Source organism: Sorex fumeus, unplaced genomic scaffold, assembly GCF_029834395.1.
Source record: "Sorex fumeus unplaced genomic scaffold, SorFum_2.1 ptg000003l, whole genome shotgun sequence".
NCBI classification, from domain to species: Eukaryota; Metazoa; Chordata; class Mammalia; order Eulipotyphla; family Soricidae; genus Sorex; species Sorex fumeus.
The window spans coordinates 42,587,565-42,603,725 of NW_026606060.1; the positions used below are offsets into that span (position 1 = coordinate 42,587,565).

Here is a 16,161-nt window from a genome sequence, read left to right on the forward strand (position 1 = left end):
GTTTAGAAGCCATATAAGGAAATGTCCCGTGATTAGCAACCTCCATTCTTGTGCCATTGTGGTTGTTGGCTTGTGTCCTAGCTAGAAGGAAGAAGCAAACTTGAGACTTGCAGCATGAGGATGGTTGATAGCTACGAATGTAACCGAGAAACGATGATTTGTAAGTACAATTGTTTGGGGGAAATCATTTATATTTTTAAAATTTTCTGGTCTCAACAGAAAGCCTAAAATGATAGGACAGAAGCAGATGTTGCTTATTGTATTTGGCAACTAACATGGAGAATGGTATGAGCAAAGCTGTTTGGGGGCCACACCCAGCGGTGCTTGGGGCTTGCTCCTGACTCTGCACTCAGGAATCACTCCTGGTGGAACTCGGGGGACCATATGCAATACGAGGGATTGAATCCGAGTCAGCTGCGTGCAAGGCAAGTGCCTGACCTGCTGTACTGTCTCTCTGACTCTAAAAAAAAGCTGAACTCTTAAAGTAGGGTTTCTAACCTGGAACCTACACTCTAGGAATGAGTGCCACCAGCACACTGGAATAGTAATTATTAGAGGCATTATACTGTCATTTAAATTAAGATACTATATCTTAATAAATTATAGCAAATTTGGACATTTTTTTCATAGTACAGAGCACTTTTTTTTTTCGGCTTCAGTTGAAAGCAGAATTGTAGGATCCATAGCTTTTCACTTTCCTACTTTATATGGCAGTATTAATGCACTTCCTTAACACCCTATTTTTATGTCTCACTCTGACTCCCTCCCCTCCTGTACTGTCCCTTTCTTGCTGCTCTTTTTTAATTCTCTTTCATTTTTATAAAGTTGTTCACAATATTTGATTATATTTACTATTTGAACACCAATTCCACCACCATTACACCTTCCCACCACCATATTTCCATCCTGAGCCCCAAACCCTGCCCCCAAAGAAGAACCAAAATAATTTATTTGGTATCACTTGCTATGAATAATCCACAAAAATGAGACAAAAAAAGGTTTCTTGGAGGAAGTGTGTGATGATTGTTGTATTTCACGCAGGAGCCATTAAGCCCTTCTGTAGATTAGTAACATATTGTTAAAGGTTGAGCCTTGTGTGCTTATATCTATATTTGTATAAATATATTTCCCTCTAAGAGTGGTTGCCTTCTACTTTAAACCCCATCAAATGTGGTCTGCTACTCTTGGTATTTCAGTGGTGTGAAGTATGAGATGTCCAGGAATAGACTCCTTCACGGGTGAGGCTCAGCCCGAGCGTGTGGAGAGTGGCTGTGAGCATGGTGGCAGTTGAGTTCTGGAGGTTTTCAGCTGCCAGGGCTGGCTCTACTGGGGCAGGGAGAGGCCTCACATACCCCCATCCAGATTCCCCTGAATGAAACAACCTTCGCGGGATCTGGAAGCACGGCTGTGGTGTATTGTTCTGTGCTCTCTTCCGAGAGATTTATATTGAGTCTCTGGATCATGGCCATTAATGAGATTATATGGCACCAACAGCAGCTGGTGGATGTGACTACCAAGCTGCGGGAAATAGGGGGAGATGGTGGGGGCCACCCATTCCCATTACCCTTGCTGTTGCTCTTTCTTTGATGTCCAGGAGCTCCCCCAGAGGTTGCCATGCTTGTGCTTGTAGTTTTGGTACCTGTGCCCATTTTGTATTTGGGATGCTTGTGCCATCTTGGTTGCAGTATCTGTCAAGGCTTGCTTGTACATGAGCTGGGGCACTCACCCGGGATTGAAGACTGGCCCGCATTGCTCACACATCTATGTGCAGTGCTCTCTGGGGCTTGGACACACCTGGCTAAAATTTTTTTAAATTTACAAATGTATCATTTATTCATTGGATAAATAAATTATAATGCAGGCGTCACGTTTGGAAGGCAGGCACTCTGCTGCTGAGCACCCCCCCACCCCACCCAGATCCCCTTTCTGATTTTTTTTCCCCATTGGAAATGCTATTGAAGAGATGATGTTCCAGGAAGGAAGAGGGAAATGGATGGATATGGGAAATGAAAAGGACTTTGCCCTTAGAGCAAGGATTGTGGATTATACATAGGAAATAGGGGGAAAGCAGCATTCAGTGCATATGCCACTATATGTTGCCTCACTACCTATAGTCTCGCCGCCATAAACCAGCATGTCTGATTTATTCTATGGTGCTACTACACACATTTCCACATTATCTGGAATGCTGTGTCATGCTTCATATTTCTAAGCCATTCTGGGTTTCATTCTTCTCTGTGTGTCCACTTTTCTGTTTCTCCTCTCACTTGCCCTCACTAGGACATTAACTCTTTTTTTTTTCTTTTTGGGTCACACCTGGCGATGCATAGGATGTTATTCCTGGCTCTGTACTCAGGAATTATTCCTGGCAGTGTTCGGGGGACCATGTGGGATGCTGGGAATCAAACCCGGGTCGGCCATGTGCAAGTCGCTGTGCTATCCCTCTATCTCCATTAAGTCTTAACCATGTTCCCTCTGGCTCTGGCTCGGGGCACTCATGGCCAGGGTTCACTGCAGAGCAGCTTAGACTGAAGTCTAGACAAAACATTCTACAGAAAGATTTACTGTAACTTCACTAAAGTCTGCATTTCTTTTAAAAAAAAAACACTGGGGCCACACCCAGCAGTGCTTGGGGACAGTGGTGGGGGGTGGGGGCAGGGCGACCCCCAGTGATGCTTATAGCCCGGTGGGATGGTGCCCAGGCTCCAAGTTACCCAAAAGCCACGGCTGGTAGTGCTGGGGGCCAGGGGCATAAAGTGCCAGGGATTGAACTCGGGGCCCTGCAACACCAAGGTATCTCATCAGCCCCTTTTTCTGTCTTTAGTCCTTACTACCTCCCTGCAATCCTGCTAAACTCGATAAATACTTTTTTGGGGGTATCATTTTCTAGAACAGTGTTTCCTAAGATGAGCGATATGGCCTTCAGGAGGGGCTCTGGTGTGATAGGGAGGGGCGGTGGAGCAGGTAGCAGGGCAGTTTCTCTGTGTTCACTAAAGAAGTTAGATTTTTCAGGAGCTTAGTCTTTTTTTTTTTTTTAAATAAAAGGGCACAGTGGGCCAAATGAAGTTTGGAAACCTCTGGTTTAGAATGAATTTATCTTTTGTACATACTTATATTTAGTCCATTTTTCAATGCTACCTTAAAAAGACCCCTTTTGTCACTGTTCCCTTGCTAGTAGTAACAATTTGCTCCTCTCAATTCTGATTGTGTGTGTGTGTGTGTGTGTGTGTGTGTGTGTGTGTGTGTGGACAGGCCTACACCCCAGCAGTGCTCAGGGCTTACTCCTGGCTCTGCACTCAGGAATCACTCCTGGTGATGCTCAAGGCACCATATGGGGTGCCGGGGATTGAACCTGGGTTGGCCGCGTGCAAAGGAAGTTCCCTACCCACTGTACTATCACTCTGCACCTCTTGACATAATCTTTTTTTTTTCTTTTTGGGTCCCACCCGGCATTGCATAGGGGTTACTCCTGGCTCATGCACTAAGGAATTACTCCTGGTGGTGCTCGGGGGACCATATGGGATGCTGGGAATCGAACCCGGGTTGACTGAGTGCAAAGCAAACATCCTACCCACTGTGCTATTACTCCAGCCCCTTGACATAATTCTCTATCTTTCCATGGTATTGTGCTGTTGTACCTGGATCCAGTCCAGCTTTATAGTTTACCAGTTCTAACTCTGGGCAAGTTTCTCCAGTTCTCTAGACCTGATTCCTCGTATATAAATAGAAATAAAATATTATTTATATGTTTATCATATGGTATTTTACTTATATGTGTGATTTCCTAATTCAGTTTTACATTTCTTAGAAGTAGGAGATGAGTTCCATTTACCCTTTCTGTCATAAAACACCTAGTATGTGTGCAAGGACTATTCATGAACTAAGTATATGATACTCCATATACCAAAACATTTTTAATTAAAATACACATGCCATAAAACTTACATTTAACCATTCTTAGTGAACAATTTGTAGCAATAAATCCATATACGTAATTTTGCCACCTTCACCACCTTCTGTATTCAGAATTTTTTGCATAAGCATATTTCTAAAATAAGCCATGAGAATTATCAACTTTTCATTTCATATTGTAAGGTTTGTTTTTTTTTTCTTTATTAGGGTAATAATTCTTGAAGATGAACTTGAAAAACTTGTTTGTACTAAAGAAACTCAAGAAGTAATGTCAGAGGGTTATCAAATCCTAGAACAAAAATTAAAGTTGATTCAGCCTCATGTTCAAGCAAGTAATAGTTGCTGGGAAGAAGCCATTTCTCAAGTGGACAGACTGCTTCGAAGAAACACAGATAAAAAAGGTATCTATGAGATATTTCTTTCATGTTTATTTTACATATACAATAATGTTAACAGTTGTTTTATACATACATTATTGCAACAGCTACTCACAGCACAACAGCATACCTCCATCAATGTTTGAGTACCTTTTCTATAAATAGAAACACCCAGAGGGGACCATTTATTGTTAAAAACAATTGTACCCCATCTACCTTTCTCCTGTTAATCTGAGATGTTGAGTGACTAAATCTCTTCGCCAGAATTATTAAAACTGCCTCTAAGGGCTGGAGCAATAGCACAGCGGGTAAGGCGTTTGCCTTGCGCTCAGCCCATGCGGCCGACCCAAGTTCGATTCCTCCGCCCCTCTCAGAGAGCTCGGCAAGCTACCGAGAGTATCTCGCCCACATGGTAAAGCCTGGAAAGCTACTCATGGTGTATTCGATATGCCAAACACAGTAACAAGTCTCAGTCTCACAATGGAGATGTTACTGGGCCTGCTCCAGCAAATCGATGAACAATGGGAGGACAGTGCTGCAGTGCCTCTAAGGGCCAGGAGAAAGCTAGGGGGCTAGTGTATATGCTTTCCATGCAGGAGCCCTGGGTTGAAGTCTCAGTACTACATGTTCCCCTGGGCACTGAAGGACGTGACCCTTGAACAATGTGCCAGGACCCCTGAGCTCTACCAGTGTGGCCCCCCTCTCTGGAAAAATTGCCTTCAAATCATTCTGCCATTCTCATTGTTTATTTTTACAGGCAGGTTGAACACTGGGCCTCACACAAACAAAGCAATGCTCTAATGCTGAGCCCATTCTGGCCCTAGAAACCATTTCTTATACTTTACATATGTGGTTTTTTTGGATATAGGTAAGAAAGATATGAATTAAAAAGCAATTCACAAACTTTTCTCATGGAAATTCTCACAATGTTCATGTCTTAATTTTATTTTTAAAGTGGGTGCTCCAAGGGCCAGGGTGATAGTATGGCAGTAAGACACTTGCTTTGCACACAGTTGACTTGGGTTCGATCACTGACATCCCATATGGTTCCCCAAACCGAGCAAGGAATGACTCCTGAGTGCAGAGCCAGGAGTAAGCCCTGAGGAGAGCTGGGTCTGGCCCCCAAACAAACAAAAAGTGGGTGCTTCAGTTAGCCATATCTTTCTGTTAGTCATTTCGAAAATATAGGACTGTCAGAATAGCCTTCATCCACATTTCCCAGTTACTGGCGTTCTATCACATATGCTGTATCTATGTAGGAGTCTATAAATCCTTTTGGTGTGTTCTTCTGAGTCAGCTGACGGTAAAATGCAGATATGAAATTCTGTGACTCCAACATAGTTCCATTGGCACTTTTAAAAATCATGGACATTCTCCTTCATACGCACATTATAACATCAAAATCATGAGATGAACACTTTACAATATTAAATGTTGCTTTCTAATTCACAGACCTGAATCAAATTGTTTGATATAATTTAAGCCTAGAACATTTACAGGATTGATCCAGTATTTTTATATGTTCAGATCTAGATCATGTAACAGTGTTCCTGCTTTTTAATTCTCCATTAGCCTTTTTTTTGCCTATCATGATAACGTGAAAAAAACTCACAGCTATATAAATATTTTCTCAGAACATTCCCACTATTAGTCATACATATTCCACTTGACCCACAATATTATTCTTATCTATTTACCTCAGAATAGAAAAGTTAATGTTCACACAAAAGTCAGTCCACATATAGTTATAGTTGGCTTTATTTGTAATGGCTGAAAACTAGAAGCAGCTAAGTGTTGCTTCAGCTGGTGATAAATTTTTACTTCCATGTATACAATGGAATGCTAATCAGCCAAAAAAAAAAAAAAGAAAAGAACCTACTGTTGCATCAACAGGATGACTGAATCTCCTTCATTATGCTAATCAGAAGCATTGCATTATGCATCAGCATTACATTATGTTGAGCAGACTCAGACTCCAATTATATGTTTTTAGAACAGCAGGATTTAATAAGAATAGAGTATGTCAGTGTTTACTAGAAGTTGGAGAAGAGGGATCAATTATTCAATAGGGAATAAAAAAATGTAAGATCATATTTTGAGGTGATGGAACAATTTTAACTCTTGAATGCCATGGTTATATGATTCTATGTTTTGTCTAAACTAACATTTCTGTTATGTACTATTGTTATTAGCATCCATTCATAGTTCTTGCTTGCATGAAATATTACTGTGATGGTCATGAAATGATAATTTTCAATTCTTTCCCCTTTCTACCTAATCACTATAGATTCTTATTCTATTTGGGGCATTTTAATTTATTGCTTAAATTGTTTAAAATTTGATCAAAGGAAGCCCATTTAAGGTGGATTTTTTTTTTCTTTTTGGGTCACACCCGGCGGTGCACAGGGGTTACTCCGGGCTCTGCAATCAGGAGTTACTCCTGGTAGTGCTCAGGGGATGAATATGGGATGCTGGGAATCGAACCCGGGTCAGCCACGTGCAAGGCAAACGCCCTACCGGCTGTGCTATCACTACAGCCCCTAAGGTGGTTTATCTGACCATCATTCTCTGAACACTAGTTGTTTCTCTTCTGGTTTGTTTGGGTCTGTTCTTAGATACTCAGGTTGTTTCCAGATTCTGGCTATTGTAAATAGTGCTGCAAATAAACATACAAGTGCAGATGTTATTTCTACTATATTTTTTTTGCATCTTCAGGATATATTCCCAGAAGTGGTATTGATGGGTCAAATAGGAGCTCAATTTCTAGGTTTTTGAGAAACGTCCGTATTGTTTTTCAAAAAGCAGGTGGTCTTAAATGGGTCTGACTGTGCTCTAATGAATCTATCTAGGAAAATGGGGAATGGACAGATGTGGCCCACAGGCAGACCCCCTGATATTTAGAAATAGAATTGAAGGATATACTGTTAAGACTTTTTTTTTATGTTTTTTATCTATACTGCACCCTTTTTAATTGTTTGAGGCTATCGCTAAGCCTGTCACTTAAAATCTAGTGGTTTTTTAGGATAAATTACAAGCATAGTTTTAGGGTATAATGAATATACATATGAAGGCAGCACAAACTGAAGCTTCTTATTATTGGTATAGTTGATGGCAAGTACTTTTGCTTTTCCGCCTCAAATCCTGCATAGAAAGAAAGTAAAAGCAAATGTAAGCAAATAATATTGGTTAAGAGAAGGGGAAACAAAGTATTGGTAGGAGAGACCACTGATTTTTTTTTTTACCTGAATGCCCTACTGATTTGCCAAAGTGAAATCCATCCAAATGGTACAGTAGTTTATGTACACACCATAGTAGGGTTAATTTTTGTTTTAAAATTTTCATCCAATATCTTATTCTTACTGGCTCCCCAGTGATTGTTAGATGTTCCAGGGGGCTGGAACAATAGCACAGTGGGTAGGGCGTTTGCCTTCCATACGCCCAACACGGGTTCAATTCCCAGCATCTCACATGGTCCCCACACATTGCCAGGAGTGATTTCTGAGTGCAAAGCCAGGAGTAACCCCTAAGCATCACCAGGTGTGACCCAAAAAGAAAAAAAAATGTTCCAGGATTCTGTGTTGATTTAGAAGTATTGATTGTTTAAAACTGGTCATAGTTGACATATTTACACCAGTGGAATTAGAAATCAGCCAGTGGTATAAACTGAGTGTATACATTTGATTTATATGAGAACCTGTCAGGTGTAGAATATCTATTTGTTACTAATTTGAATGATTGGTTTGTTGTGTTCCCTTTTATTCAGAGAGCTCAAGATATTGCGTCTCAGCATTGATGCAGTGAGATCTGTATCCTGCTAAATAGTCAAACATGTAATTTGCAGTAGTCATTGTTCTAAGCCCTTTATAATAAGATATTTTCACCACTGTTTCTGTAACTTTAAATTTTGGTTTTCTGAAAATCCCTTAACAAGTAAATTGCAGGAACTGGGATTTAACCCAGGTATGTCCAATTCCAGCTCTCTGAACCTATTTTTCTCAACCATTTCTTATGGTGACTACCGTCCAATCTTGTTTTCTTCTTGTGACCCTTCTGTGTTACCAGTTGTATCCCTGGGAATAACCCAAGGTTCCACAGGAGGGCCACATGCCCCCTGGTTAAAAGACGTTACTCCTGGGCCGGAGCTATAGCACAGCAGGTAGGGCGGGCGTTTGCCTTGCATGCAGCTGACCCGGGTTCGATCCCTGGCATCCCATATTGTCCCGTAAGCACTGCCAGGAGTATTTCCTGAGTGCAAAGCCAGGAGTAACCCCTGAGCATTGCTGCATGTGACCCGAAAAGGAAGAAAAAAAGAAACGTTACTCCTAACCATTTGTTTCTCACTATTTTGGTATTATTTATTCAGTCATTTTGTTTACAGATTAGTCGTCTTTTGGTAACATTTCCCTCAAATACTTCTCCCTTTTAAAACAAAAAAAGTTATCATTACTCTTGAGAAGTAAAATCTAGACACTTAAAAGCAGACGTCCTGTTACACAGAGCTAATGCAAAAGTATAGAGAACTGGATATGAGACTTAAGTGATCATGTGGTTAGACAAAATTTTAAAAACTTTTTGTTGTGCCATACCCATAGTGCTCAGGGCTAACTCCAGGCTCTGTGCTCAAGGATGACTCCCAGTGATGCTGGGGGATCATATGGGGTGTTGAAAGGCAAATGCCCTCCCTGCTTTTTCCAGTCCCGACACCAATTTGAATCAGTGTTAAACTCACCTGGGTGATCTTTTCAAGCTATTGTGAAATTTCATTTCCAGTTATAACACCTGAGAATAAACGTGTGTGATATTGAAGTTTTTGATATGGGAGACAATGGTAGTCTGTGTTGAGATGGTTCCTGTGCCATGACGTTTGTTTTTGAAGTACTCAGAACGTACCTATTGTGGGCCAAAGGCTAAGGGGAGATGAAGAAAGGGCAGAGAACCTTGTCTTCTCCAAGTACTTAAATAGTACCTATTAATGCTGTTCTTAACTTTAAAATCTTAATTTATTTGTTAAGTAAAAATAAGAATCAGAATAAATTGAACTATTAAATTGGGAAATATTGGGACCAAGAATAGTTTTTAATTAGAGGTTCAATCATTTGTGTATGACCTGTTTCATTTTTGTTTTTATTGGGTGGGGGGGGGGGTTGCTTGTTTTTTGTGAAGTTGTCTTATTTAAAGAAACTTACTTAAACTAAATGTCTTTATTCCAAAAAATTTACTTATAATTTTTTTAATTTACTTAAACGAACTTAAGAAATTTACTTAAATGTGAAGGGAGAGACAGATACTTATTTAAGAGAGAAATGAGCTTTAAAAAAATGAGAATCCACATCTTAGGTTGACATGTGGGCCAGTCCCCAGGATGGTAAATGAAGGAAAAGAAAAAGGAAAGTAGGGGCCAGAGTGATAGCACAGTGAGGAGGGCATTTACCTCAAATGCGGCTGACCTGGGTTTGATCCCAGGCATCCCATATGGTCCCGGAGCACTGCCGAAGTAATTCCTGAGTGTAGAGCCAGGGATGACCCCTAAGCAGAGCTGGGTGTGATACCCCCACCAAAAAAAAAAAGGGGGAAAGGAAAAGAAAGGAAATGCACGTCTAAGGTGTGACCTGTTTCTTTTTAAGGCAAGATGGAAGTGACCTGTGACAACCCCGGCTGTGTGGTGGGCACCCCAGCACAGCCTACTCTACACATTGCAGACCAAGATCCAATCCCGGAGGAGCAGGTAAGGGTGAAAATGGCTGTTTCCTCTGGTGAAAATGAGTTTTCGTGAACAAAACTCACCTATGTTTCTTTATAAGTGACATCAATAATTGTGGAATAAGTTGTTGGATTATTCTCCTAATGGAGTTCAAAATTAAAACAATGTTTTTGTTATCAAGTCATTATACGTGGTACCTTGAGATTGAATCCACCAGCAGATTTTCTTATATTCAATTAAATTATTTCCAGTGAAATTATATTCAGTGCGAAGCATTTTAAAGTGATGAAACTCGTGAAAAAACTGTGTATTGGCAAAAGGTATACAATTGGATGTTTTGACAATGTTTTACCTTGATCTGAGTAGTGGTTACCAGCACATGTGTTTAGGTTTGCCCAACTATGCTGTTATCACTTGTGCATCATTAAAGCACAGTTGAGTAACCCCCCCACATTTTTTTCCGTGTGGAGAAGTACAGGTGCATGGCTAGTGGCATTGAAAATTGCCTTCTTGACAATAAACTGCCTTCTCTTTTAATTTTCAGGAATTAGAAGCATATGTAGACGATATAGATATGGACAGTGAATTTAGAAAAGAGGATTTTTATTTCTTGTCTCAAGAAGATAGAGAGAGACAGAAACGTGAACATGAAGAGTCCAAGAGGGTACTCCAGGAATTAAAATCTGTGCTGGGATTTAAAGCGTCAGAGGCAGAAAGGCAGAAGTGGAAGCAGCTTCTCTTTAGTGATCACGGTAAGCACCACCTTCAAAGTAAAGGCGACTTCAAGTGAGGAGATCTTTCATCCTAAACCATAAACCTTGTTCTAGCTGTTGAATTTATAGAGCTCTGCTTTTAGGGATTCCCTCAATAAATAGACCTCCTTTTTTTCTAGACACAAAATCAGCTTGATCCATAAAAGAATATAAAACCACATGTCATCTAATTGGGAATATGAAATCATACTTATTCATCACTTGATTTGTTTGCTTTGCTTCAGAATGAGCCATGAACTGAAAAAGAATATTTTCAGTAAAGTGCTATTTGCTGATTAACAATTTGAGATTCTAAACTCTCTCATTTTTACATTATAATGACATCAATGAAGAACAAACTTAGCTGTAACCCACTGTTGAAGCACATGAATAAGGAACTAAGTCACTTCACTGCATCACTAGTGTTAACGATTGGTGTGAGCACTGCCCATGGGAGAAGAGAGAGGAACCTGTGGGCATATTTTCCCCTGTACTTGGATTTGGACAAAGTTGAAAGACAGGTCTATTAGCCATAAATTTTGCACCCTTCTCCTTGGTAAAATTTTCACAGGAGGTGACAGAGGAAACGAGGACATGATTAATACTTGGGAATATTAGCTAATTCCCAGTGGAGAAATGAATCCCTATGCATTTCTAAGAAGGTGGAATGGAATTTTCCTTCTACCGTAGAGTGACTGTGTGGAACCTTAAAAATCAGTTACCTTCTTTTCACTTGAAGTAGATTATTATTTATACTTCTGGAAAGTTCCTCAAAGTTCTCTTTTCTTCTCAGGAACCCTGTTATTATCCCTTTTCTGGATCAACATTTCTTGATTTTTTTTTTTGCTGGGGGGCCACACCCACAAGGTTCAGGGCTTACTCCTGGCTCTGCACCCAGGAATTACTCCTGGCAGTGCTTGGGAGACCATATGGGATGCTGGAGATCGAACCCAGGTCGGCCGCATGCAAGGCAAGTGCCTTACCCTCTGTACTATCTCTCCACTCCACCCCCACCCCCCCACTCCCAAAAATCAATTTCTTGATTTTTATCCTTGTCCCTTCCTGTTAGTCCCTTTTATTGCCCATGTCCTTTATTAGGCTGCACTCAATTGTCAAAGCCTCTTGGATGATTTCAATTTTCAGTACTTTTCCTTTTAGCCAGTATTTATAAAACAGGTTCTAAGATAGCTCTCTCCAAATTCTTCTCAAACATTGCTTTGGCTCTTACACTTTACAGTGATTCCCCTTTCTTCTTACCGTAATTTATCTAAATTGCTTTCCCTACTTGCCAGCCTCCCCAATATCCGGTTTCATTTTCCACAGTTACTAATGTAGCTGTCTTCCTCTAGTTCTATTTATCTAATTAACTAGACATTGTTGTTTAAAGCTTCTGAGTTTTTGTTTCGTTTTGTTCTGTTTTCTGTTTGTTTAGGGGCCACACTCAGCTGTGCTCAGGGCTCACTCCTGACTCTGGGCTCAGAGAAGACTCCTGATGGGTTTGGGGTGGCCATAAAGGATACCAGGAATTGAACCTGGGTCATCTGCGTGCAAGGCAAGCACCCAGCCCACTACACAATCACTCTGGGCCCCAAAAGCTGCAGTTTAAAAAAAAATTTCTGATCCCTTTACCAAGTGTCCTGTCTCCTTCATTAAGCTATCCTCCTTAATCACTCTCCTGGGTGAATCTTCCTCTGACCACTGCAGTTCTGCACCCCTCCCGCACTGCAGACACAGCCACGGGGTCTCTCTCATGAAAGGAAAGGAAAGGACACTGAGCAGAAACACCTATAGTAGATTAAGAGTTTCCCAGAGGCAGCAGTGAGTACAGCCCACTTGTTCATATAGATGAGGCCTACTTAAATCAGATATTAAAAGTATGATGTTTGGGGCACTATTGTTCTTAGTGTGTTCGAGTTTTTGTCCCTGTGATTGAATTAAAATCTCCTTAAATAAGGGGTTTATTGTCTTCCTACAGTGTTCATTTAGCAAATTATTCATTTACCAAATCGTTATCTGAGGCACTGGGGCTGGAGTGATTATGCAGCAGGTAGGGCATTGGCTTTGCATATGGCCTACCAGATTCCCATATGGTTCATCAAACATCCCATATGGTTCCCCAAACCCTCCAGGAGGGATCCTTGAGTTTAGAGCCAGGAGTAAGCCCTGGGCATTACCAGGCGTGGCCCCAAAACAGCAAAATAATTATAATAATTAGGTACTGTTTACTATTGACTCCCTAGCACATAGATGAAGAGACAAGAATTTCTTAGGCTTAATACTCTTCCAGTTGGTCCACTACATAGATTATATCCCAATAAGCATTCATCAGAAATGTCGTATAACTTCTAATATATGTTTTCTTTAAGAACTAGCAGAATTGGGGCTGGAGCTATAGCACAGTAGGTAGGGCGTTTGCCTTGCATGCAGCTGACCTGATTTCGATTCCCAGCATCCCATATGATCTCCCGAGCATCGCCAGGGGTAATTCCTGAGTGCAGAGCCAGGAGTAACCCCTGTGCATTGCTGGGTGTGACCCAAAAAAGAAACTGTCAACTGTCACTGTCTTCCCGTTGTTCATCGATTTGCTCAAGCGGGCCCAGTAATGTCTCCATTGTGACAATTGTTACTGTGTTTGGCATATCGAATACATCACGGGTAGCTTGCCAGAAAAGGGGGGAAAAAAGAACTAGCAGAATTATAGACTGAAAAATGTACCTGAAAACTGAAAATAGCACTGTATATAAGCTTTTGTCCTTTTTATTCTTTAGTATTTTCTTCAGTTGTCTTTAAATTGCCCCTTGATAGTATAGGCAAAGTTACAGTGATGGGAAAAGTGTGTCTGTTTCCAGTATATGCTTTTCACAGTTTGCATTTGAAAGAACCATAAAGCTGTATGTGGAAATAACTGGGGGAAGGAGGGGGGGGGTGCGGGGGGGGGCAGCCACTGAACCATAAAATGCTTTTTCCCCCCATGAAAAATTTCGGTACATCTTCCCAGAGTTGTTTTCATCTCTGCCTACAGGGGTAAAGTCGGAGTGGAATTAGAGAGGGAAATTCTACACTGGAACCTGCTGTGGCCATATTTTTTTCAGTTGTTACTGCGTCTGTAGTGGAGTGACTGCAGCTTAGGGATCTGTTTCTTGGAAATGGACACATTTTACAAAATTATTTGCCAGCTCTTCAAGGCTCACTCTTTTTTTTCCTGCTGCCAGTCCTGCTTCATACTCTATTGTAATGTACTAACCCCTCCTACTGAGAGGAGAGACTGCCTAGAGCAACCCACTGCCTACTAACATCGTGGGGCTAACTAAACCTCATTTCCCTTTGGAAGGACTCCTTCTTCCTTATGGAACTGTATTATGTCTGTGTTATGCTGTGAACGGTAGTTGATCTTGAATGCAGATTCTGTTTCAACTTTTTCCTGTGGCATTTTGAAATGTATAGCAGTTTTAGCGTTTCACTTTAAGATTGTGTTAGGTGGTTGGCAAATAAGTGGAATTTTTAACCCATGCCTTTTTTTTAATTAACTTGTAAGAATATATGTGACGATAAAGATTATTATGTGGATGACTTTTGGCCTTTTATCTGACACATTGTCAGTGAAACCTTGCTGCTGCTTTTTCTTGAGTTTGAGACTTCAGTGTGCATGAAAATCCAGGAGAGGCCTTGTAAACCGTAACTATTCCCCACTCCCCGTTTCCAATTCAGAGTCTGAATTATCTGTGTGGGACTCAAGAATTTGAGTTTCTTTCTAATTCCTGGATGTTGCTGAGTGATGCTACTGGTTTGTAGATTGCACTTTAAGGACCAGTATGCAGTTATTTTGAAAAGAGTGTATGTGGGATGCTTTTAAGTCTTCATCAAAACATTGTCTCATTTCTTTGGCATTTTTTTTCTCTTATGAAGATCTCTGGATTTATAAATTTAATTTCATTTTACTATAAACGTTTATTTGGCTTTTTCTTTATTCTTTGTAAGAAAAACTGGGAGTTTTAAAGTTTAAATCATCACTGGGTCCTTAGTTATCATTTTTCTTTTCTTTTCTTTTCTTTTTTTTTCCTTTTAAGCTGTGTTGAAATCCTTGTCTCCTGTAGACCCAGTGGAACCCATAAGTAATTCAGAGCCATCAGTGGATTCAGATATGGGGGAAGTTGGTAAACATGATATGGAAGAGGAAAATAGTAAACCCTCCACAAGTGGCAATGAAATAAATAGTAGGACTGAGTATTTATGTGAAAACCCTCTAGATGGTAAAAATAAAGACAATTCTGCAAATAAACTCTTCCTCCAAGAAACTGAAGAAAGCGTGTGTTACCAGTGCGAGAGTGAAGATGAATCACAGCAGACAGATGTAGGTGCACTGGCAACTGCTCATCCAGCACCCAGGGACGCGGTCCAGACCTCCATCAAGCAGAGGCTGGCACGGCTCCAGCTGTCACCGGAGTTCACCTTCACTGCGGGCCTCGCTGCAGAAGTGGCTGCTAGATCTCTCTCCTTTACCACCTTACAGGAACAGACTTTCGGTGATGATGATGATGATGAGGAGGAGGAGGAGAAGGAGGAACAAATAATAGAAGAAACTAAAGATGAGGTAGAAGAAGAGTAAGAACCAAAATTCACACAAAGGATTTTATATTGAAAATTCATTTTATGAAATGTGTTTTAGCTTCATGGCTAGATAGGCCACTGGAAAGGGAAAGTAAGTGCAAAATTTTACTGTATCTAAAAACCAAGATGTGAATTTACATCAGTTTGAACAACTGATCTGAATCATAATCTCCTGTAAATGACAGGTCTGTTAGAAAAAAATCACAGAAAGGTAAGGGCTCTTTTGAATGAACTGCTATTTTATTTGCAGCATAACGGATCGATCTTGGAAATTCTTTGAGTACTTTTAATAAGAAATAAATTTATTATTTCTTGCCAGAATTTGCTACCAGAAAATGACAGGATAATTCTGATGCAAGAAAGTTAACATTTAATAAGACTCCTTTATACTGTATTCTTGCAGTTAATAACTGCAGCTTTTATGTTAGTAACAAGTTGTTTGTATTTTATTTTTGTTTATACCAATCAAAGATACAGGCTCTAAATAAAAAAAACTTGAATTCATACAATTGATGTGTGCTGGGATTTGGAGTTTGGAACTAAAAAATAGTTTCATAAATACTGGGGGGGAGGGGAAGCATTGGAGAGTACTTGGGCTGTAACGCTTCTTTAGGATTGTTGTCATGTGCATGTATTCAGTAGCTTCAAAATGCCCTAGTGATCTTTATATAGAAAAACACTGTATCATCGTAAGAGTCACATATTTGTGTGTTCTTTTTCTTCTACTCTCTTTGTCTTCCTCTCCCTCTGTCCTTCCTTCTCTCCCTCCTTCTTTCCCGCCCCCCTTCCTTCTCTTCTCTCTTCTCACCAA

The 16,161-nt window shown here is 40.5% G+C and overlaps 1 protein-coding gene across 4 annotated transcripts in view; it reads left to right on the forward strand.

Moving 5' to 3' along the window:
- VEZT (vezatin, adherens junctions transmembrane protein) overlaps nt 1-15,889 on the forward strand; it is a 68,530-nt gene extending 52,641 nt beyond the window's left edge. For 2 of the 4 annotated variants that reach the window (XM_056117029.1, XM_056117038.1), the window contains exons 9-12: nt 4,120-4,313; nt 9,914-10,014; nt 10,535-10,742; nt 14,810-15,888. In XM_056117029.1, the coding sequence (XP_055973004.1) occupies nt 4,120-4,313; nt 9,914-10,014; nt 10,535-10,742; nt 14,810-15,348 (1,042 nt within the window). In that variant the 3' untranslated portion in view covers nt 15,349-15,888. Of the gene's footprint in view, nt 1-4,119; nt 4,314-9,913; nt 10,015-10,534; nt 10,743-13,764; nt 14,240-14,809 lie in introns of those variants that run through there. The other 2 variants (XM_056117048.1, XM_056117058.1) reach the window with 2 other exon arrangements.
- Nucleotides 15,890-16,161: the final 272 nt, after the last annotated feature.